The 24,702-nt window shown below is 37.2% G+C and overlaps 1 protein-coding gene across 1 annotated transcript; it reads left to right on the forward strand.

Annotated features, from left to right (window-relative positions):
* Nucleotides 1–2,266: 2,266 nt before the first annotated feature.
* ANKEF1 (ankyrin repeat and EF-hand domain containing 1) lies at nucleotides 2,267–24,411 on the forward strand. The gene is made up of 10 exons (XM_029221401.1): nucleotides 2,267–2,451; nucleotides 6,171–6,540; nucleotides 11,422–11,621; nucleotides 12,393–12,542; nucleotides 13,560–13,683; nucleotides 16,984–17,806; nucleotides 19,701–19,927; nucleotides 21,104–21,267; nucleotides 22,447–22,584; nucleotides 23,426–24,411. The coding sequence occupies exons 2-10, from the start codon at nucleotides 6,195–6,197 to the stop codon at nucleotides 23,582–23,584; spliced, it is 2,331 nt and encodes a 776-aa protein (XP_029077234.1). The 5' UTR covers nucleotides 2,267–2,451; nucleotides 6,171–6,194; the 3' UTR covers nucleotides 23,585–24,411.
* The last annotated feature ends 291 nt before the right edge of the window (nucleotides 24,412–24,702 follow it).

Raw genomic sequence — 24,702 nt, forward strand, 5'->3', positions numbered from 1 at the left:
TGTTTGGCCATGCCTCACAGGTTGTGGGATCTTAGTTCCCTGGCCAGGGATTGAACCCGCGCCCTTGGCTGTGAAAGAGTCCTAACTACTGAACTGCCAGGAAATTCCCAATATTATTCATTGTTACACCTAGTTCCTTTATAGCTTGTAAGCGTAGTTTATTTTATTCTAGTTTTACAAACTGAGACCCAAGTAACCTGAGTGACTTCCTCTTCTTTGCCAAACCCCACTAGGTCAACAAGCTAAACCCAAATGTGAGGCTTTCCCTACACTGAAAAGCAGTAGTTCAAGAAGTGTTGCCCTGAATCTATTAAAATAATCTGAGTTGTGTGGTGAGTACTTGAGGGTGAAGAGTGTAGCTTTCCGATAATGTTACATTCAACTACCTACATGCAATCAAGCTTTTAGACTAACAATTAGTAATCAGAGCATACAGAATAAAATCAGGAAATAGATTGGCAAAAATTTTAAAGTGTGACAAAACCAAGTTTTGGCTAAGACACATACTGCTGACGGGAGTCTAAATTGCTATACATACTTGGAAAACAAGTTGACTTTACCCTGACATCATAAATAACCTATGACCCAGAAATTTCACTCCTAGGTTTATACCTTAGAGAAGCTCTTGAACTTGTGAATCTAAAGACAGGTACAAAAATAATAACAGCATTGTTTTTTAATTTTATTTATTTTTGGCTGTGTTGGGTCTTTGTTGCTGCCTGTTGCGGCAAGTGGGGGCTACTCTTCGTAGCAGTGTGTGTACTTCTCATTGCGGTGGCTTCTCTTGTTGTGGAGCACAGATCCTCAGTGCACGGGCTTCAGTACTTGTGGCTCGTGAGCTTACTTGCTCTGTGGCATGTGGGATCTTCCTGGACCAGGGATCGAATCCATGAGCCCTGCATTTGGCAGGCAGATTCTTAATCACTGTGCCACCAAGGAAGTCCAAACAGCATAGTTTTTAATAACAAATATTGGAGACAGCCTAAATGCCCATCAATAGTAGAATTGATTTAAAAGGGAAATAGAATGGTGGTACAATGGAATAGTTTACAGCTGTTAAGATAAATGAGCTATAATTAAGTATATCAACAAATACACATTTTGAAAATAAGATGTTGAAATAAAAAAAGTCATCAAAACAATAACACACAGTTCTATACCATTTTTATAAACTCTGAAAACATGCAATACTAAATACATATTATTTGGGGAAGATTTCATATAAAGCAACACATTTTTAAAAGTCAGGGGGATGATAAGTACAAAATTCACAATAGTGGTTATCTCTGAGCCCAGGAAAGGAAAGATGCAGTATAGGGAAGAAAACCCAGGCTGTAGAGGCAGACTTCTTTTTCCTTAGCCATGGTATGCTTTGTTTCTTCATACTTTCCAAGTGTTATATAATTTACTCTTTTGTGTTCATGGAATAGTCCTTAATCATATTTTTAAATGAAGTGTAAAATATAGGACAGATGGGGTAAGGGACTACTGCTTTTAATTAGAAGCTATTACATATTGTTTTTAAAAGCATACATATTTTATACTCACATAAACAGATAAAAGCTTTCAGAATTTGCCTCCAAAAAAGTGTGCATGTGTTTGGGGATAGGGATGTTAGGGCATCTTTGTAGGCCCTGAAATAAAGCTATCTCCATGATATATTTGGTCCCATTTGTGTATAAATCTTTTTAAGTATATATACATCCTGGAGTATGCAAAGAAAATTTCTGGGATCTATGAGAAAGAAAGTTTACAAGAATCTACTGCAGTTGTCTCTGACAAGTAGATTTACTTTGCATTTTATTGTATTTTCATTTAACCTTACTGCTTACTTAATTAATTAACACTATATGAGCTTTACCTTTTTGATCAAGTTATTTTTTGAATGAGGGCAGGAGGTAGGAGAAGAGGATGAAGGAAGGGAGGACTCCTGGAGACCCCAGCAATGGGCGCAGCGCCCCTGCCATCCGTTCTGGGAGTGCTGAGCCCTCCTCCAGCATCCTAGCCGGGCCGGGCGACCAGGCCGAGGCCAGGCCACCTGGCGGGAGGGGCGGCGGGCGGCAGGCGGTGGGCGGAGACGGGCCTCGCCCCGCCCCACCAGCTGAGCACCTGGACCGTTGTCCTGGCAGCGGGGCCTTGCTGGCGTGGCCAAAACTCACAATCGGCGGGTGTCGCCGGCTCCCACCCCGCCCCCTGCGCTCACCTGGCCACTCGCTCGCCCTCGCGGATACGCGGCCCATGGACACACACACCCCGTTCCCTGCTGCCCCGCGCGCCTGCTCGCCTGCTCTGCCCAAGGGGACACCATTCACTTCCGGGCTCCCAAGCCGGGCTCTGGGAGCCCGAAGTCGTGGCTGGGACCCGCGCCAGGCGGCAGAGAACCAGAACCGGCCCCCTCAGGCGCGTCTGTGCCCGGACGTCCTCGGCTCTGATCGTCCTGGCGACTAAGAGGTGAGCTCAGCACCGTGGTCCCGGCGACCTGGACTTTCCCTTGAAGTGACATTTTACCCACCTTCCCTTCCCGATTTTTCTGAGCCTTAAAATTGAACGGCACAATAAAGAATCCCCGACATCTAAACCTTGGCTTATGGATGAGCTGAAACCCATAGATGTTTGATTTATTCATGGTGAGCCTGTGTTGAGAGACTTGTCTAAATACTTTACAAAGCTGATCTCATTTCTGCTTCACACAGCCCCATGAAGGATGCACTCTTCTTATCCCCATTTCACAGATGAAGAGACTGAGGCATGAACTAGGTAGATGACCTGTCCAGGTTTATCTAACTCCTTTGTATGAATAATGATGCAGAGGAGGGAAAACAATGGGTGGCAACAGATCTCCCCACTTCCAATCCTGCACTCTTTCCGCTGTACCTTTCCTCTTTCTGACCAACCACCATTGCCTCACAGGCTCCTTTGAAAAGTTAATGAGCTCTATGGATCTCTCCCTACAATGGAAAAATGCATCTGGACACACACACCCTGTAGATTTTCATATAATTTCAGAGTATCCAGACTCCAAACATGAGCTTCAATTCAAGGAATCCTGTTCTGTTGCACTATCTTTTGAGATTGTGCTTATGGATGGTTACGTGGGGTATGCCAAGGTGCCCCAGGGCTACGCATGCATACTGAGATGTGTGTATATGTGGTGACCCTCCTGAGGATCAGAGAGGCTGTACAGTTTACAAGGAACCCAGGACTGGAGGGCAGGACTTCTGTCATTTCCTCCAACGGGGTCAGTCTTGGCAGTTGGTCGTGAAGGACACTGCAGTAGGCCTTGCTCTCTCCTCAGCAACTCGAAGTGTTAGCCAAGAGGAACACAAGCTGTAAAACTGACCTATGGGCTACTGAATTCATCCTTGTAGCTGAATGGGACAATGCCATATGCTGCTGGTTCTTTGTAAGGGTGGGTGCTCTCAGAGACAACATTGAAGCCTCTGATTAGGAAGTGTGTCCTCACAAATGAGTTTGTATCAACTCAGTATAAGCAATAAGCTTTTGGGGTGCATCTTATCCTATTCTGTATATGATGTATGTATGCGGTAAGACAACCCAGCATCTAACCAGAATAAGGCTAATAATAATACAACAAACCATAATCTCCAGCTAAAATGAATGTCACCAAGCCAAGCTGCAAAGGCCAACTGGATAAGTTCTGAGGCAGCTCAGGACTTACTGGGAGCCTATTTTACACACATGGTTCTAACAAGTTGCCTTATCCAGTTCCCAGTCCATCACCCATTGTAAACAGATTAGAAGGGAAGAGAGGGGCTACAGCAAACAGAACATTGAAGCCACAAGACACGTGATGGCTGATGTTCTGCAGCAAAGGAGGAGGCACAAAGAATTAACAGTCCTCACCCAGTCTGGGGCTTACTGAAACTGCCAAAAACCTCATAACTCCCCACCCACCAGGCTCAGATCTTTCCCTGAATAATGTACACCATTGCCTTGTGAATTCTAACTCTGCATGCTCAAAAGTTAGCTCACTCCCTGACCAATCTGGACCCCATCCTGGGCTCACCATCTCAGACACAGGTTGCTCAAGACAGAAACTTAGGCCTTTTCTTTGACTTCTTCCATTCCTCAATCTTTTAACTTTCAGTCATCATTTATTGAGCAAATATTTATTGAATGCCACATAGAAGTCAGGTTCTGGGTGATGGAGAGATAATAGTAATTAAAATATAAAGCTTCTATTCCATGAAGACCATATACTAGTGAGGGAGACACACAATACATAAATCGAATATATCTATATTTACAGATTTCTAGAAATGTTATATATAGAATGTTTTACTTCATCGTGAAAAAAATAAAACAAAGGGATGATGTAACATGGTGGCTGCAATTTGAGTTGCGAGAATGCCAACCAACAGAAATTCTGAGCAAAGAGCACTCCAGGCAGAGGGAACAAGAAGTTCCAGAGTCAGGAATGAACCATAACCAGAAAGAAGGCCAATGTGTGTGGCTGGAGATCACTAAATCGAGGCAGACTGGAGTGAAGTGAGGTCAGAGGGGCAGAGAAAGTGTCCTTAAGAGATCACCCCAAGGGGTTTGGATTTTTTCTGATTACAATGGAAAGCTACTGAAATACTTTTAAAAGATAGTTTGGAGAGAACTTTCAGGTGTGAAGGTAATGCTCTGTATCTTGATAGGGGTTTAGTTTACAAAGTTGTATGCATTTATCAATGGCTATATATAGAAATAGTACACATAATTCTTGTACATTATATTATATGTTCAGAAGACCAAGAAGAGAAAAAGAACTATAAACAAATATTGAACTACAGTTAAGGATATGTATGCTGGAATATGTCTGCAATTTACTTTGAAATGGATCAAAAAATAAGATAGATTAATGGATAGATAGAGGGATGGATAGATGTGTGATAATGCAAATAAAGCATGAATGGTAAAAAAAAGCATGAATGGTAGAATCTCAGTGGTGGGGATATATGGGTGTTCAACTTTCTTTATGTTTAAAAATAGTAATACTAAAATGTCGGGGGTGGAAGCTGGTCTGATTTTATCTAATCTACATTTTACAAAGATTTTCCTGGGGACTGAATAGAGAATGGGCTGTAGAGGGTTTTTGTGGAAGCAGTGAGACAAATTACAAGGCAATGGCAATGATTTGGCCTAGGATAGCACCTCTGTACTCTCTGGAATGGATTCCCAATATGTTAATGAGGTTCTGTTCCCAGAAAACGTGAAGAAACACAAGCTGGGGTACCTAACGTGGTCTACTACTTGACTCAAAATATTGTTTTTTTGAACTGAATAAACAATGAGATAAAATTACATATTAGAATGCTCATTGCAACTTAGTGGGATTATTTATGAAAATTTACAGTTATCTCTGAACCATTTACCTACATAGTTCCCACGTTAAGATGGCACAGGAATCATCCATCACATCTTTGGTATTTCCCAGGGCTCAATAGATTCCTGTTTATAAGCACCTCAAAATTCTACACATTCTTTATAACATTTTTAAGCTACTGAAATCTGTGTGGTCTCTACATCGTGAGGAACATGCTGGTACAGATCATTATAGTGGGGAGCTTGGCAATTTAATTAGCTTCACCTTCTTCATGGGTAAATGGTAAAGCTGTGTCAAGGAGGGAAGATTAAATGAAATAATAAGAAAACTGCATAGCAAGTCTAGTGTTAATTATGATGGAAGATTTGTTTTGAAATTTTTTAACGTTATGCTAGCTGAATATTTTTGTATTTATATGTAATTTCTGCTTTCATGAATTAGTTGCAATAAATTATGGTAATAACGTTTCATAAGAAACAGCATCTCTTCTTAGGTAAGGCTTAAAATATTATTATTGGGCTTCCCTGGTGGTGCAGTGGTTGAGAGTCTGCCTGCCAATGCAGGGGACACGGATTCATGCCCTGGTCTGGGAAGATCCCACATGCCATGGAGCAGCTAGGCCCGTGAGCCATGGCCGCTGAGCCTGCGCGTCCGGAGCCTGTGCTCCGCAACAGGAGAGGCCACAACAGTGAGAGGACCGCGTACCGAAAAAAAAAAAATACATATATATATATAATTATTATTATTTAGTCAAAGTAAAAAAGACAAAATTAACTTTGAGTTATATGTTTTTGCTTTGCTTTGATTTTTGTTGCTGTAATTTTTGTTTTGGTCCACAAAGGCATTTTCAAGAAGCTGGTCAAATATGGCTTTAGCAGATAAAAGACTTGAGAACCTGCAGATCTACAAAGTTCTCCAGTGTGTTCGGAACAAAGACAAGAAGCAGATAGAGAAGCTGACTAGGCTCGGATACCCTGAACTCATCAATTTCACAGACCCCGTCAATGGAAACAGTGCTCTGCACTTAGCCTCAGTTTCCAATGACATCGATATGGTCAGCTTTCTCCTGAGCCTCGGTGCTCACCCTGATGTGCAAGATAAAATGGGCTGTACTCCGACTATGAGGGCTGCAGAACTGGGCCACGAATTGTCAATGGAAATATTAGCCAAGGCAAAGGCCGATATGACTATTGTCGATAATGAAGGAAAAGGTAAGAACTCCCAGCATTTTATCCAGCAATTCACTTTGTAGCCAGAAATCAATAAAATGCATTTTTTGCTTTCCACCTTTAGAAGTGAGTTATTTATGGTACATGGTAGTGAAAGTCTAGATTCTCACTCTTATACCAAAGGACACTATCTCCCCATGATTTGAAAATGATGCAGGTATTTCTTAGGGAAGCCAGTTCTGAGAACTTTCTCATTGAAAAATAATATTAGAATTAGTCAATCTGTTTTTTTTTTTTTAACGTGGAGAACTTTCAACATGACACGTGTTGATATTTCCATAATCACAATCACCCATTGTAAAATATAAAGTCTCATTTAGAGCTAAAGATGAAGGAGAGCATCTCTTCTTTTTTACATTTTAGAACCTCGAGTAATACTAGATATAGGTTTTGCTCTCAAGAGCAGTCTAATGTAGAAAGTAGTTGCATTTAGGAATTTGAGGGACAAAGGTGGATTCTGACATAAACTCCAGCTTTCTAGTGTCATTTAAAAATGTATTTGAAAATATGACTTAAAATTTGAGATATGGCATTTCCATGATTATTCAGGTGAGATAGCCCCACTTTCTCACTGCCCCCCCCCCAATCCCATTTCAAGACCACGATCTGGGAGCTTCTTGTCCAAATAACTCAAGGTTCTGACAGGAGGTGACACAGCCTCATGAAAATCACTAAGAAAATTACCTCCAAACTTAATATAAATTGGTAGATTTAATCAGTTGTTCCAAAGAGTTGCTTCAAGTACAAAGCCATCAACATCAGTCCCACATTAGAGAAATGAGTCCCATTTTATAATGTTAATTAATGTTTTCTGACAGGAGCAGAGTCTGCTTTTTAACTCTCTGCGGACATGGTATTTGAAAAGTGACTTGCTTATAACAAGAGGAGAGGACAAAGAAAAGGAAGAATTATTTAATTACTTAATGGCACCACATAACAAAATACACTTCAGATGCACTCAGGAGTCAAATGTGTTTTAAAATGTTTTATTCTGAAAAAAAAACCAACGCTCTATAGAATATCATTTCCCAAAGTGTGTGTCACGGGCCACTGAATCAGTGGGATATTGATAAGTGCTACATGCAAAATTGGTTCATTCCGCTGCCAAATTTATTAGAGAAACATTGGATAAAACAAATTTAGACATGTTTATTTTACATTTGTCATACCGACCAAAACCAGTGCCATTTTCCATATTTATTTGACCATGAGATAGTTTTTTAAATGGCATCTTGTATACCTGGAGTTTCATGGAAACTTCAGTACATTCAGAAGAACGGTAACAAAGAAAAGTTTACCTTCTTGAGTTTGAAACAGAGATACAAATCACAAAGAAAGCAGTCTGAGACATTTTATAGCATAAAAAACTAAAATTATAAAATGTAAACAATCAAGGTAAAATTGGAAACGAGGTCAAATGAGTATCTGTAGCAAATGCAACAGCCATGAGGTTATCTATACTCATTCAAATTAATATTAAACCTACCAAGGTTCTGGAAGACCAATGTATGATAAAAACACAACCTGACAAATCAAATAGAAAGAATTAAAAATATAAAATGAAACTTGAAATAAATACAAAATCTTGTTTCACACGTGACCTTGTTAGTACTGCTCCCTCCAGCCTTGACTGTGATTCATGGTATGCCTACTGCACAGAGGGCCTTGTCTTCCCATCAGTGAACCTAGCTTACCTTGAACATCCCTCAGCTCAAGGGTTGCCACTGGCCAAACTCCTTGGTTTATTCCACTGTAGTCTCTCTGCCCTTATCATCCTATTTTCTGGTGATTGACATTTGACTCACTGCACATTGTTTCAAAAGAATGAGCAAACATTTAAATGGTTAAAATACTTAATGGAGCTTTAGAAGGATGAGGGATGTACTCTAGGTCTAACCTGTACTTTCTCTTTGAACAATTTTGCAGAATATGAAGAAGGTAACACTTTAAGCCAAAAAATTATTTGTTGTCTTAGGAAATTAGTTACAGTGTCTGGAATTATTTTCTTTAAGAGTAAAGCTGGAATAGTTCCTTGTAACACCCATTCCATTTGTTCTCCCATTTATAGGAATGCATCCCCAGTCCTCAATTCAATACGCTAGTTCTATTGTGTATACATTTTTTTCTCTTTTGTTTTTGCTTCGATCTTGGAATGTTGATTTGTGTCCTTTGTGGCTTAAATAGTCAGCATGGATAGACTTTCACTGTGCGTTGCACATGCCATCATTATAAAGTAGCCATTTCATAAGTTCCTTAAGGTCTTTGTAATGAATTCAACCTCAACTGGCACTATTTTCTAGATTTTGCTGTTGTTATTGTTTATTGCTGTTTTGGTTCACTCTTGCCTACTATGACTTCTCTGTCTTTGATTTTATATTTTCAACCATGTCCTTGACCATCTTTCTATTTTTAACTGTTTGAGTAACTCTATTTTAGATGCATGTTTATATGAGATATATTTTGGTTTCGATTTTCACATATATTGTATTTTTATTTTAATGGTAGAGTTTATCCAATTTACATTTATCTAGATGCTCCATAGGTTTGGCGTCAGAACTGTCACTTATTTTATATTATGAAAGCATAATATATTTAATTTATATAAATACACAAATATGTATAAAAATATTTTCCTCTATGGTCCATGTGTTCTGTGTTTTGTTTTGCTGTGTGTGTATATTTTTCTTCTCACATTTTCTAAAATTAATGGTATGTTTTTAGTTCTTTTAATGGCTAACTGGACAGCATTACATATACTTAAAACTCTGTTTATTGAATTAGCACTTTAAACAGTATTCATTAATATTTCTCTATGAAAGATGAGATTGGTACAAGAACCCTTCCTCTCACCTCCTTTACCTCCCTTCCAGTACCTAATTTTAGTACATTAAAATCATTTTAGTTCTTTCAGTGATTCTTTTCATGCCTTTAAATAATAAACATCTATCTCTTTGTCTGTTTTAAATAATATCTCAAACTCCAGCAGTAAAAGATAATCAAATGCTTACACTGTCTCTTCTTCCCTCCAAGTTTTGTTAAACTACATTATTATTTCTACATTACTGTGAATTACAATATTATATTCTGTATCTAGAATTCCTAAGGTGATTGAACTTTGGTTCAATGGTTGAAGGGATTCAGCATCTATCATGGGTCTTTTAGTCACATATTCTCTGTTGATCCCCTGTTAGACTCATTATTGTCATCAAGTAGTTTAGCTCACTCCTTTGGGCTTATATCTTTTGATTTCTTGCATCTTTAAACTTATTGTCCATCACTTTTATATATGAACAATAGCTTGACTGAGTATTAAAAATTCCCTGTTTTCTTTTCCAAGTGACATTGTAGAGCTCCTTCGGTTATTTTCTAGCACTGAATGTTGCTGTACCAAAGTCTTGCAGCCAGTTTGACTTTTTCTCTTTAGAAATGACTTGAATTTTTAACTGGATGCTCACAGGACACTTTCTTACCTAGCTTTACCTAGGCACCATCTTATGGATTGTTCTTAATCAATTTTTCCTGAGACTCAGTATACTCTGTCAGATCTAGGTTTTTCCTTCAAGAGAGTTTTCTTCTATTATATCTCTCCATTTCTTTCTGTTCCATTTGTTCGTTTATTTTTATATACCAATTACATACATGTTAAATATTCTTTGCCTCTCTAGAACATTTAAACTCTTGCATCATTTCAGTTACATTTTTCTTTCAAGTTCTTTCAAGTTTTTCTTCCATGTCCCTGACCATGGTTTTGGCAATGTCTGCTCTCCTTTTTCCTGCTTCCAATGTGAACCACTTTCATTTCTTTAGTGGTTTTACAATACTTTTCTCTACCATTTCTTTTTTTAAGCTCTGCTTGCTCAAATCCATCTTTTCCTTCTACTTATCTTTTATTGTCCTAGAAGTACTTATTATTATTATCAGTCTAGCTTTGCACTTTTGTTTCAGAAAAAAATATATTTGATTTCTTTGTTATCATGGAAATGGGTCAGTCAATAATTTTCATGTCGTATAGTTTTTTGAGTATATAATTTTTGCCTAGTGTTTGTCATCAAGTTTCTTTCCTTACATTTCTTTCAGTATATTTTTTCATAGGTCACATGCTGGTTTCTTGTTGATTATTGTTCCTCTTTGAATGAAGCCTCTTTTTAGAGTCAAGTCATTACAAAGTCAGTTTGGAGTTTGACTGCTCTTTACCTGACTTTCTTACCAGGGTAATATAAACAATACCCCAGGTCTGTAGTACATTTTTGACATGGGTTATGTTGAGGGTATGTATGTCACAGGTGCTGGGTATAAGGATTTAGCATTTTTCTCTCTTCAGTAAACAAAATGATTTGCCAAAATGTCAGAGCCCCTTGCCATCTAGTTTTTCTTCTCACTGCTACTGTACAGACAGCCTGCTTCCTATAAACATGGCTGGTCTGCACATTTCATCATTATGTACCATCTCCTTTGCCACTCTGCAGTTTCAGAGGGGATCCAGGGATCCACCAATAGTCCTCTGGCACACACACCCCTGTATATTCCAAGAAGGGACACTGGGGTATAGACTGCAGTATGCCAAATACCCAGGGTCAACCGGAGCTCACATCTCAGCACTCGAATTCTTCCCAAACAAAGTCTTATCACATTTTGGTTATGATTGTTTTCTGGCTCTTATAAGAGGTTGGGTTTCTTTTCTGGTATCTCTGTCTTGGTGTTTCAGTTGATTTCAGAGGGAAAACCATGGCATAAACATCTTTGCTCTATCACCTTCAGCTAGCTAATTATGAATTTGTAAATTATTGTTTGTTCCTTCCTATGTGATCCAAATATAGAGAGACTACTAATTAAGTATTCTTTGGGGATTCTATTTTTCTACAGGTATTTTGTTTTACTGCATTTTACCTACAAAGAGGCATCATCGCTGTGCACTGATTGCCTTGGAACATGGTGCAGATGTCAACAATTGTACCCATGAAGGAAAGCCAATATTCCTTAGAGCTTGTGAAGAAGCACATGATGTTAAAGATGTGTGCCTGACATTTTTGGAAAAAGGAGCCAATCCAAATGCTGTCAACTCAGTATGACTATTCCTGTGATTATAAATATTCCTTTATTCAATTATAGAAAAAAATTTCAATACACTAATAATCTCTATTAGTGTTTTTTTCATTTGAATATGATAAAATTATCCTGTTAGTTTAGACTGTTCATTTCTGTTCAAAATACTTTAAGATGATATACTTTCATCATCTTTATAATGGCCATGATTCTACAATCTATTTCCTAATTTTGTTTGGAAAATTGGTATTTATTATGTATAATGTTAAAAGATCATTACAGGAAATAGAAAATATATTACTGATGCCTAATAAAAATTTATCTTCTTCAAAAGAAAATATGTAGTTCTGCTGTTCCCCTTAATCATTTTGCTCCCTCTCCTCATTTGGCTAATTTTGTTCAGTTTTCTTATCTTTTAATTGTCATTTCCCAACAATAAAAATAGATTTTCTTCTCATTGGAAAACACCTATAGCTTAATTTTAGCATGTGTTTTACCCTCTTTTCTCCCTTATTGCTCTACTTTCTTTGCAAGAAACTGCATTTTTCAGCATGATGATCTTACAGGGACTTTTGGTGTGACCTTGACTCTGATTTTAGAATTCTACATTTCGGACACTGACCCATTTTACTGGCTTCATTTTTCCTATTTGTTACGTGAAACCAATAAAACTGTACAGAACTGAACGTGTCAGTGTGACTCTAAGGCCAAATGGATTTAGACCATATTTATACGGAATATGTTATTTAGTATGACAGGGATAAACAGCATCTGATCTGTTTCACGTCCAGTCCACAGGTCGCACGGCTTTAATGGAAGCATCAAGAGAAGGAGTGGTAGAACTAGTTCGAGGGATATTGGAAAGAGGAGGTGACGTGAATGCATTTGACAATGACAGACATCACGCCGCACACTTTGCTGCCAAAGGAGGCTTTTTTGATGTAATAATCTACTCTTTGCTTTAAATTTTGTTGCTAAAAATATTCTCTTCTTTTTCTCAACATCTTAAAATATCATGTAGGTTACACTGATAGAATTTTTTCTGAGTTATCATCTTGATTTTCTGAAATAATTCTAAAACTATATTTTAAACCAAATATTAACCTTCAAAATATACTTTAGCTCTTTACTCAGTTTTATCTGCTTGCTAACTTATTCTTTTAATATTGCTAATAATGTTTTTCTATATTTTTAATTATGACAGCTTAAAGGTTTTGCCAACTGGGATTACTCCATTTTATGACTCCATTACACATTAGAATTTTCACAGTGGGGAGAACAATGCCAATATACTCATCTCCCTGATGTTTGAGGCATCTAATGACTCATCTAAATTCTTAACTCTAAGTATTCTTATTATCTGGATATATCAGCAAAGGATATCTCATAGGTACAGTGATATTGCAGAAACAAAATAGAAATCACTGCTATCCTATTTTTTTAAATTCTGAATTATATCTAAAATTTCTTTACTGAGTTTTTCTGAGTTTTAACATAATTATCTTTACTTTTGTCATAGGGTCTCTTCCCTGCAATAAAAGTATATATCACAGTAGAAGTCACATCTGTTTGGTAAAGAATTTGCTCCCCTGATGATGCTTGCCATAGTCTGATGCTTTCTAAAATTGCCTAAATTTACTTCAAAACAGTGGTTCCCCAGCTGAGTATAGAGTTTTCTATACTCTAGATCAATGTTGTTTGATAGAACTTCTGGCAGTGATGGAATTGTTCTGTATCTGTGCTGTACAATGTGGTACAATACACTACACATGTGGTTTTTGAGTACTTGAACTGTGGCTAGTGGAAGTAAGGAACTGAATTTTTAAAATTTGTTTTCTATTTAATTCATTTTAATTTAATTCAGATTGACACTCTGGATAGCACAGGCCTAGGTCCCAGTTTTCATTCAGTGAATGTACATTCCTTTTCCTCTACAATATCCACTATTTATTTTGCAGATATTGAAGCTTCTCTTTGCCTACGACGGAGACATGGGGCTGATTGCAATGAATGGCAACACACCACTTCATTATGCTGCTATGGGTGGTTTTGCAGATTGCTGTAAATATATATCTCAGCGAGGTAAAATGGTCTACCAATTTCCTGCCTAAAGAATTTATAATCTTCCCTCACTGTAGATGAGCAGAGAATTTCAGCCTGTCAAATGTCAGTTGCTTATCTCACACATATATGTAGAAAGAAAATTAAACTTTTTTTCTTATTTACCTTCTGTTAAATCATGAAGCTGGCCTTGAAGGTGATAAAAATTCATTTCTCAAGTATTTTTAGGTTATTATTAAAAATCTAAAGAGAATTGTTTATGAGTCAACCAATTATTAAGATGCTTATAGTTATTAAATTCCTATTTAAAAAATGTAAATATCAATCTAAAAAAAGACAAACACTAGACACCATGTCTTTTAGTTTGCATTCTTAATTATTTTATTTTAAAAAATGTACTATCATGTCAAGTGCATAGATAACATTTCTGGGTAATTTTAAATTATAGGGGAAATATTTTGGGGAGAAACACATGAAATAAAATGAAAAATTTCATGGAACATTTGGAATATAAGTAATATTTATTATTTTAGATTTTTCTGTAGCTTTCAAATAATTATTAACTTAGGAATATAAACCATGTTATGTATAGCTTAATGTATTCTTTAAAATAGTAATATTAGCCAATTAAGTTTAAAGATTTGGATCTATTTGGTGTTAATTACATGCTAATTAAATGTACATTCAAAGTTATTAACTCTTTGTTAGAGAGGGAGCTGCATTCTGCTGAATGTTATGGTAGTGTGTTTTTTTTTTCCAGTTTATGAGAAACGGGCAGAAACTTAAAGTTCAACAACTCTATAATAGAGCAGAGAAAGTGCTTTTATTTTCCTGTCTTCTACAGAGGAACAGAAATTTTGAAGTCACTGGGACCTGAGAGAGCCTATACTGTAACCACTAACATTATAAATAAGACTAACGTGCCTGCATAACTAATGGTGTAATAACTGATCCACTTTGACTTTTTTCACGTTATACAAAGCTCACATTCTTTCCCCATTCCCCTAAAATACAAAGCAGATAAAGGAAAATATATCAACTGCAATTTTTGCTGTCATCAACTGTCTCATCAGTCTTATTTTCAAAGCTGTTACCATCAACAGATTATTCTGACACTTCATTTTTAACATTGTATATTTCTAGAAACTAAAGATCTGCCCAGATTGAGACAAGCTTCTTCAACTTTAACATGCTGATTCCTTTCTTATTGGGACAAACATCACCCAATATATACTCTACCATTTATGTACTCCTGGGATAAAGTCAGAGAAAGCAAATTGAGAAGTAAAGAGCCAGAGCCTGCCAAAGGCCTTGCCTGGTGATGCAGAAAAGTTTCATCCTCCTGGCTGGCTCACAAGACTAGGCTGTGTTTCTGAAATAAATGTCTGAAAATGTTCTGAGTTCTGTAGCATGTTTGGAAGTACAACCACCAGATCCTATGTGGGTGACCTATTTCCATACCAGGCAATTGCTTATCTAAGGCAATCAGAGCAGCAAGAAACCATTGGTCACGAAATGCTCATTTCTGAGTAAACTCCCTGAGGGTAGCCTCTTTTATTCTTAAATGTGAGGGCTGGATTCCTTTCCCACATTAAACTACCTTCTTCAGTATGCTCCTCTTTTGTCCCTGATCTTGTCCCTAGAGTAATTTACAACTCCCTGTAGGCAGTGTGAGGCCAGATCCAGGGGAGAGGAGGGGAGTTTGGAATAGTTTTCCTGAAGCCCCTGTGCAGGGTTCTCCTTCTCTTGGGCCTTTTGACAGCAGTCAGCTGAAAGTTGAGTATCTCAGCCACAGAGGCACATAAATCACAAAGGGAATGAATGGATCTTTATTTACTAATGATAAAAGAGGAGACAAAATCAAAGAGAGAAGAAAGTGCCTTCATATCTTTAAGCTGGGATGTGGCGTCTTTTATCCACACAAAATTTCTAACAGGGAGGAAACTGGGAGCAGAAAAAGGCAAGATAAAGCCGCTTTAAAACCCTTTGATCCTTAGTGCTGGGCTGAATATAGGAGCAGATTGGGAGATGGTAGATAAACCCCCAGACACCCTGAATAAGCAAAAAAGCTAAATAAAAACAGCATACTCAAGATGACTATGGAATTATACTATGGAATTATTATGCTGTGGAATTATACTGTTGAGACCAGTCTCAGGTCCCTTTCCCAATAAGTCACTATTCTTCAAACTGTCCAATATAAAAATTTTAGAATCTTTATTGTTCCAATGCTCTTTTTGAGTTTTTCTATCACTAGTAAAATTATCAGCCTTCATATAAAATTTTAATTTTTGACAATGCCATAGGAAGTGCTAATGTTGAAAAACACTGGTAATTAATTTTCTTTTTGATAAGGAATAAAACTATAAAGTGTTGGAGGGACGGGTTTTATTTTTACATTCGGCGACGTTTACATTTTGGATGCTAGAGATACTGAGGTTAGAGAATCTTTTTTGATTATGTGATGCTTGCAAAGCAACAGAAGAGCCTTCTAGATTCAAAACACTAGAAAGAGAATCTTCATAGTCTGACTTATAATGGGTTTTTAGTGTCTCCAGACATTTATTACAGACAACGCAGCCTTCTTGATAGCATTAAGTAGACTCCTTGATGCATTCAGAAAAGTTTATTTCTTTGGAGAATGCTTACATATAATGTTGGTCCCATCATTTTAAGTAAGGGCCCAAAAACGAAAACGGATTTTAATGCCTAATTGCACAGTTCTTATTCTTTCAGGTTTGATGAACAAATTACTTTTTCTTCTGTTAGGCTGTTCACATGACCTGACTTCAAAACAGCAGGTCAATATAAATTACACTAACTTCATGTAGAATACAGTTAAAGCATAGTTTAAGATTTTACACAGATTTAGTCATAATCGTTCAAAAGAAGCAGGTGTCAGTTAGCATCCTGAGTTCCTAAGGTCCTATTTAAGCTGTTTGAATCCAGCTTCCTTCCAAATTCAAACGTCACCCTTACTCTTTCCCGCTAGTCAGGAAGCCTCCTTAGCAAGTATCCCAATATGATATTTGTTTCAAATATCTATAGGGATTAATGTCCTAATCCTTTGGGAAAAGATACTATCAATTGGAAACATATCTCCCTCAGAATTCACCAAAGTAAAGCTCACGGAAAAAAAAAAAAAATCATAGCTTAATTTTGTAGTTATAAGAGCGAAATGTGCTTACCTCTATATACAAGTAATTTGGGGAGCAACTTTTGATTAATCACTAGAAATTTTAAAAACCGTCGGATGCATGTCATTGTGGAGTCATACAGATGCCTTGGCACCATTCATAATCATGATGCTTCCTGTTTTAGGATGTGATCTGAAATGGAAGAATTTGGAGCATAAAACGCCCAGGGCCTTGGCTAAGGAAGGCGGCTTTAAAGCAGCCATCAAAGAAATACGGCGGGCGGAGCAAATCGCTAATAAACTGGCCCGGCCAGGAGCCAAAAATCCGAATCCACAATTGTACCTGAAACTTCACGATTGGTCCATAGAACATGAGACTTTCCTTCGGGAAGCCCTTTCGTTTGTGGACAGGGGCGATGGGACAGTCACCAAGGAAGACTTTGTGCTGGCGCTGGAGGAGAGGCAAGATTTTATGAGCTCAGAACAGATAGCTACCATAGCTCAACTTCACGAAAATGTCCGGGGCGGAGGGGTCAACATTAACGATTTCTTTAAAGGAACCAAATACTTAAGCAAGTCTTATGTCCTGGGATCCTATGGGCCTAAGAAAAATAAAAAAGGGATGGCCAAAAAAGCCAAAAAAGGCAAGTTTGTTTTACCCCTCCCAATCTGCATCATCCCTGACCACGTGTTTCCACGCCAAAGCGAAGGTGGGCCTCCTTGTTATATGATTGAAACCTACAAGCATGTAACTGATTGCAATCGCTTTAACCGAGATCATCCACCCGAACATCCCATTCAGGATGACTCGGCTTGGTACATTGATGATCCAGGGAAGGTCTTTTCAAACATTAATTTTATCACCAAGGCGGGAGACCTGGCATCTCTGAAAAAGGCGTTTGAATCAGGAATACCTGTGGATATGAAGGATAATTATTACAAGACACCCCTAATGACTGCATGTGCCAGTGGAAACATAGATGCGGTCAAGTTTCTTCTTGAAAAAGGGTATGCCTTTTGGTTGAGTGAAATTTAGATTTTTGGGAGCCTTCACATTTCAAGGAAGGCTAAGACACATTCAGCTCCAGAATTTAAGTAGTGCAAGAAAGGGCTTCATTCCTGAAGTCCAGATCACAAATAGATCTTATACTGGGAACCAGGCTAATGGAACATAGGAGTGTGTGTACACAAAGACCGTTTGCCAATAACAACTATGCACAAAGTGAAGGCCAAGAAGTTTTCTCTCTGAGGGTAAACAAAGCCTTCTGATTAGGTATCCCTGGCCTCCCAAGACAATTTAATTTGGTCTCAGAGCTTTACCTAGATGATGTGGAGTTGCTTTTTATTTTATTTTAAATTAAAAACAGAATCTTTGTTTATTGTGGTAAGAACAGACAGCATGAGATCTACCCTCTTAAATTTTAAGTGTAGGGTACAATATTGCTAACTCTAATCACTATAGTGATTATAATATTGTAGAGCAGATCTCTAGAACGTACTCACTTTACATGGAGTCATTTTTAAATCTGTCTCTTTTTTCTTTCTTTCTTTCTTTTTTTTTTTGGAGGGGATCCCAACAAATTCAAGCAATTTGATGGTAGCCATAATGACTAAGCACCATTTCATTCCCTTTTCCTTGGTTCATTTGTAAATTATCTTTAAAATAACAAAGCATGACATTTAGTTTAACTTTTAAATCTAAAGCAATTTCTCAGGCTTAAGTCCTTCTTTTTACCATTGCTGAATAACCTGGGGTAACTTTCTTAACCTTTTTGTGCCTCAGTTTTCTCATTTTTATAATGGGGTTCTAATGGAACTCAGCTCACAGGATTTGTTGAAGATTAAATGAGTTAAAATATGTGAAGCACTTAGTAGCCCAGTAATTGCAGACTTGATAAAAGGTATTATTGTTATTATTACTATAATGTTTAACTTCAAAGAAGGATTTAAATGTGTTTATTATAGAGAGGGAGTATAAAGCAACTAATGACAATGTGAAGTGTTGGGCAGAGAATTTTTAAATAGGACTAAAATTTTATTTTATCTTTTCATAGTTTCTGGATGATATATTGCTTTCAATAAAATCAAAAGAATTAATTTTCTTTTTTCATTTAATATTGGAGTATAGTTGATTTAAAATGTTGTTCTAGTTTCAGGTGTATAGCAAAGTGATTCAGCTATACGTATACATATCCATTCTTTTTCAGATTCTTTTCATGTATAGATTATTACAGAATATTGAGTAGAGTTCCCTGTGCTATACAGTAGGTTCTTGTTCATTATTTCTTTTAAATATAGTAGTGTGTATGTGTTAATCACAAACTCCCAATTTATCCCACCCCCTCACCTTTCCCCTTTGGCAACCACAAGTTTGTTTTGGAAGTCTATGAGTCTGTTTCTGTTTTGTAAATAAGTTCAGTTGTATCATGTTTTGATACAAAATTTTGATACATTATAATGCTTAAAATTTTAATAATGAAGGTGCATTTAAAAATTCATAACATACAGAGAAAGTAGATACAAAATGAAATAATATAACTTTTCTGTTTCCTGTTAGCTTTGATCTTTCATCGGATCCAGTTTTTCCCTGATTTTAATGATGCAAAATTGTAGCCCTTAGGTTACAATTGTAACCTAAGGATCTAAGGGTTAAAATTGTAACCCTTAGGGTCTAAGCACCTTTTAAACTAAACAAAATGTATATATACACAAAGTTAAGACTGTTATAAAATGAAGGACACAGGTCAAGAAAAATTATGGCACAGAATTTAACTTGACCCAAACCTTCCTTGGTTTTCAGTTGAAAAACCTGATAAAACTATGATATCTTCCTTACCATTTTTATCCTCTAGTGCTTGGAATAACCCATATTTTTAGCTCATGCATCTACCTCATTTTACAGGGCTAACGTCAATGCAACAGATAATTTTCTGTGGACTCCGCTTCATTTTGCATGCCATGCCGGCCAACAGGATATTGTTGAGCTTCTTGTTAAATCTGGAGCCGTGGTAGATGCCCTTTCAATCAACAACTCAACTCCCTTAAGTAGAGCCATTGAGAGCTGTAGACTGGATACTGTAAAATACCTACTTGATATTGGTGCTAAATTCCAGCTGGAGAATAGAAAAGGCATGTGTTCTCATTATGGGTGATTAGGGTTAGAAAAGGAGGATTTATGTTAGATTCCAAACCCGTTTAAATCTATTCTTGTAGGACCACATTTTCCCTTGAGTCACTGCTGCAAAAACAAACCTGAGTAAATGTTATGGAACTTTATCGTATACACAGTGCTTCTCAAATCATTGGTGTAAAAGAACCAGTTCTTTATGTTGGTGATCCATTGTGGATGGAGACTTTTGCAAAATACAATGAAAATGATTTACTAGAAAAATGAAGAGGAAAAAGCCCATAAAATACAAGTCCAAACTTTTTTTTATCATTCGATTCAAATGACATAAAATTGCTATAAAAATTTCTAAACATTTACTCTTAATCCCTGTATTTATTTCACTGTGGCTGCGTAACCATTAGTTTGTAGACTGACACCAGTCTGCAGATCACATCATGAGTCATCACTTTGTCTTAACAGTCAATTCCTAATAATCGGCATAGTTTGAAGCCTCTGTAGATTTTGGATTCCTTCTAAAGTTGGACAAATCATTCCTGAATTGAGGCTCTTTCTAGGAAGTAAAAGGGAAGCCTACCTTATGTCATAGATATCCCGTGTAAATACGTGGAGGTGTTATTTTCTTAGAGTGGAACCCATTGCTTCTTTTGGATCTGAAGGAACTTTAGTGTCTCTGGCTGCTTCAGGCTGCCTCTGAGTCACAGGTAATATTGTTAGGCCTGCCTGAGGACGTTACAGGTGTCATAATACCCAGCAATCTGCATAGAGTACTTGAGACCTCCAGTTTCCCAGGCCTTTTTGAATACACCTCCTTCCATCATGGGAAGGGGAGGACAATGTAAAATTGTCACACACAAAGGAATGTGTGCACTGTGGGGAGAGAACCAGCCCTCAGATATTCAAAATGTAATCTACCACTATTTCCTATCAACTTTTTAAGAAACATGCTCAAAATAATTAACAAGAAATGTTTTGCTGGTAAATGGCACTCTAAATGATGAGATTTTAGAGCTGGGGCCACCTTAGAGAGTATCTGATCCAGCTCTGTGACTTTATACATACCATTCACTTCAGTAATCACCCTTGGTACTGCATGCTTAGAGCTGATGTGCTGAGATTTTGCTACATGGTTTATTATTAATCTGTTTAATGAAACTCTGAATTTATGTTTTAAACAGGGCATAGTGCCATGGATGTTGCAAAGGCTTATGCTGACTATAGAATAATTGGTTTGATTAAGGAAAAGCTGGATAACTTGCCAAAACCAGCAGAAAATCAAACAACAAAAGGCAAGCCACTGCTTAAAGTGAAGACTGAAGGCCCTGAGATTAAGAAAGAAGAGGTATGAAAAGCAGTTGACCTCCCATTAGTAACTGGTGGGGCTGCGGCACCATTTACATGTTGTTACAGGACATGGGCAAATAATATGCAGTCCATGTTTTCGGCACCATTATGCAATAGTTTTAAAGAAATATCTAGCAAGAAAGTTCCTGTTCCTGAAAAGCCTAAAAAGTACTCACTGCAAACAGAACCCACACAAAAACCAGTTGGTTCAACTAAATACCATTAGAATGTTGGAAAAGTAACTGGTATTGGATATGTATACACTCAGACCTGAATTATACAGATTTGATGGGATGGCCCCAAAAGGGAAGAAGAGTAACCCTTATGAGAAATGAAGTAAAGCATGATTTTCCTTCATTTTGGTTTCATAATCTTTCACTACCCACCTTACCACCCCACTCCCAAAGAATTTTAATGATTACTATGAACCCAGGGATATGTAATTTGGATATCCTGCAAAACAACTCTAGAAGGTTTTAAAGGTGTCAAATTGTCCCTGGTAACCTGGAATGGTTTGGGTGCCTCTAAATTATCAGCAGGAGATTGAGGTTGTTGTTTATGAGGATTTCTGAGACACCAAGAATTTGTCATTCATTAGCAGGAAGCTTTAAGTACATTTCTAGACTGGAAGCTTCTTTTAGGGAAGCAGATGGATCCCTAGAGATCCTTGGCTGACATAGGATAGGGGGTGAAATTCAGGAAGGAAAAGCTTTAATGCTATCAAATTAGAAAGGGTTAGAGAAATGTAGGTGGTAGGAAGTAGATAGAGTTGAAGGGATGATAGGCAGACAGTAGAGAGTAGTAAGCATGGAGGAAGAGAGTAAGGATGGCCAGAGGTGAAGGAGGGTTGATCAGCTAAAGCTCCTGATACATGCACCATTATCATTTTGGTAGGAATACACCCTTTTGATTAATAATGGCCACAGGTCAAGGATGGATATCTGAAAGACTTTTGTGATCTGTCACTAATACTAATTAAATAAAGTCAAACAAGGCAAACGAATGATCTCTCCTCGCTCAAAATTATAATAATATTCTATTTCATTTCAAATTATAATTTGTATAGTAGCATTTTTAGTTTTTTCTGACTTCAGAGTAAGATGCAGAACAGCAAATAATGTTAGGAAGTATATATAGTTTTTTGCAATTGACAGGTGTTTTTTGGTCTTGTTTCCAGGAGGCACTTTCATCAATGTATACTGTACCAACCATAGCGGAGAAAAAGAAGGTGCATAAGGATAATGTGGCTTACCTCAATTCATTGATTACCAGTGGTTATACCAAGAAAGTGGATATCACATTTATTCCACAGAGGGTAAGTACTTTAGAAAGATCATAACATGGTATAAACTCATGATGTCATTTTTCAAATACTTTTTATGCAGAGCACCCAAACAATGTCCTTATCTTTTATAGTTATTATTTGGAGGTGTCCTTTTTCTAGGTCCTACTACTTCTGACTAAGTAAGTCCAACTTGTATAGCTTCCAATATCTGGTATTACCCTTTTCTGTATTAACATTTTAATTTTCCCTGAACAATTGAAATCTTCTTCAGTTAGTGCCATTCCTTATAGCCATGTAGTCACCGAGTTCTATAGATACTTTCTCTGGGGTACACCTTAGAGCCCAACCCTTCCTCTTTTTACACACTATCACCATCTCACTTGGGAGTTTCATACTAATCAAGACTGGATTTATTCAGTGGCTTCCTTAAACATCTACAATTAAAAAGGTGAAGATGTCTTTGGAGAATAAGAGTGGTCTTGACAATGTGCATCAAGCCATGCTGACTAAGAGACCACCAGCTCCTTCTGCCCTCTACTGTGAAAATAATTTTGACTTCCCCATAAGACATAAAGGCAGTAAACCCAAACTATTTATTAACTCCATTGCTTCCTGGTTTTGACATCCTAAAAATGATCAGCAGCTGGCCTAAGGGTCATCAGAGAGGTAACTGAAGAGCATTTCAGTTGTCCAAATAGTCACCATCAGAAACAGCGATGCCCACATAACCAAAAATGTTGTGTAAGAGATAAAAGAGATTTAGAAATAAATTTGATAGTTTTAAATTAACCATTTTGAAGATTGTCTGGATATTGGCATGTTTCTTGGCCATCATATTCATACCTGCTCTGGATGTGGTTGTTTATTTAAGATCTGGAGTCCCAAAGCCACAACAGCAGAGCTGATCAGGAAGAGGGAACTGCGCCGGGAGCGGTTCTCGTACGAGGTAGATTTTGATGACTTCATGATGCCCTTTCAGAAACACATCACAGAGAAAGCGCAAGCATTGAAAGCTGCCTTCAAGACCTAAATCACAGCAGTTGCTTCTTGGGATAAACATTTTGAGGTCCAGGGACCAAACGTTGGAGAAAGTAGATACTTCCATTAAAGCCAAAACAATCCACAAGTAACCAAATATTTGTTTTTGCTTTAACAGCTATAAATATTCTGAGCTGTCTAGAGAAGGTGTGTTTTATTTTGCAATGAATTGCATGTTATTCTGCATACACCTCCCAATTTTCCTCAAGAACGTAGTAGAATAAATGGAATTTTTTGTTATAAGCATAGTGTCATTGTCAAAGAATTTACAAGATTTACACCATTATGTTTGTTAAAGATATCATTTTAGTGGAAATGGATGAAAACAATTTGATATTAGGGAAGAGAAGTCGTTTTTAATCCATTAAGAAAGCAGTTTTGTTCTCACACATCATAAGTGATATGGATTAGATTTTGTTTTTTTATGGCATTGGTATATTAGAAGACAGGCTAGTTATTTTGCAAAATGGTTGTTAATTGGGCCTGATTTGTCTTACATTTCCTCAAGAATAGATTCAGGTGATGCATCTTAGGCAGGAAGACCACTGACATGATAGTGTGCCCTTCTCAGTACCTCATATCAGGAGGTACATGATGTTGCTATGGGATGTAAACTTTGTCAACTTTCATCCCTTGATTAAAAGTGGTATGTACTTGGTTTCTCCTCTGTAAAGTTACTCTTTTTCCTTTTGTACTTAATAAAAATCTCATGGATACATCCTTTGAAACTACGTAAATTTCCTGTTACTCCCATGACTTTCACCTTCTAATTTTAACAGTCATGGATGACTTTTGCCTGAAAAAATTATTACAGTGATGGTTGCCATAAAATTATCTTCTAATCTCATCATTCTTTCTACATTTCTTAGTTGGTTTTGTATTGTTGGTCAGAGCTTTCTCTTCTTCACCATTAATTTGTGTATTGGTTATGTAATCAGTATGGACTCACGGTTTTCTTTTTCGCTTAATGGGTTATAATCATTTACTACCATTATTTATTTTGGCGCTCAAATTGTTCCTGATTTGGCCAGTGGAAGCTCCTTCAAGCTAGCTCCTGAGGACAAGACATTTTGTTTCCTTAAGTAACTGGAGGACTCTTTATTTCTTGAA

This window comes from Monodon monoceros, unplaced genomic scaffold, assembly GCF_005190385.1.
Source record: "Monodon monoceros isolate NGI ecotype Baffin Bay Population unplaced genomic scaffold, NGI_Narwhal_1 Super_Scaffold_13, whole genome shotgun sequence".
Lineage (NCBI taxonomy): Eukaryota > Metazoa > Chordata > Mammalia > Artiodactyla > Monodontidae > Monodon > Monodon monoceros.

Excerpts from the sequence above, each read along its gene's own strand:
- ANKEF1 (XM_029221401.1), top strand. The coding sequence starts at position 6,195 with ATGGCTTTAGCAGATAAAAGACTTGAGAACCTGCAGATCTACAAAGTT. Across the intron at positions 6,541-11,421 it reads TGTCGATAATGAAGGAAAAG|GTATTTTGTTTTACTGCATT; the intron begins GTAAGAACTCCC and ends ATTTTTCTACAG. Across the intron at positions 17,807-19,700 it reads AAGTTTCTTCTTGAAAAAGG|GGCTAACGTCAATGCAACAG; the intron begins GTATGCCTTTTG and ends CTCATTTTACAG.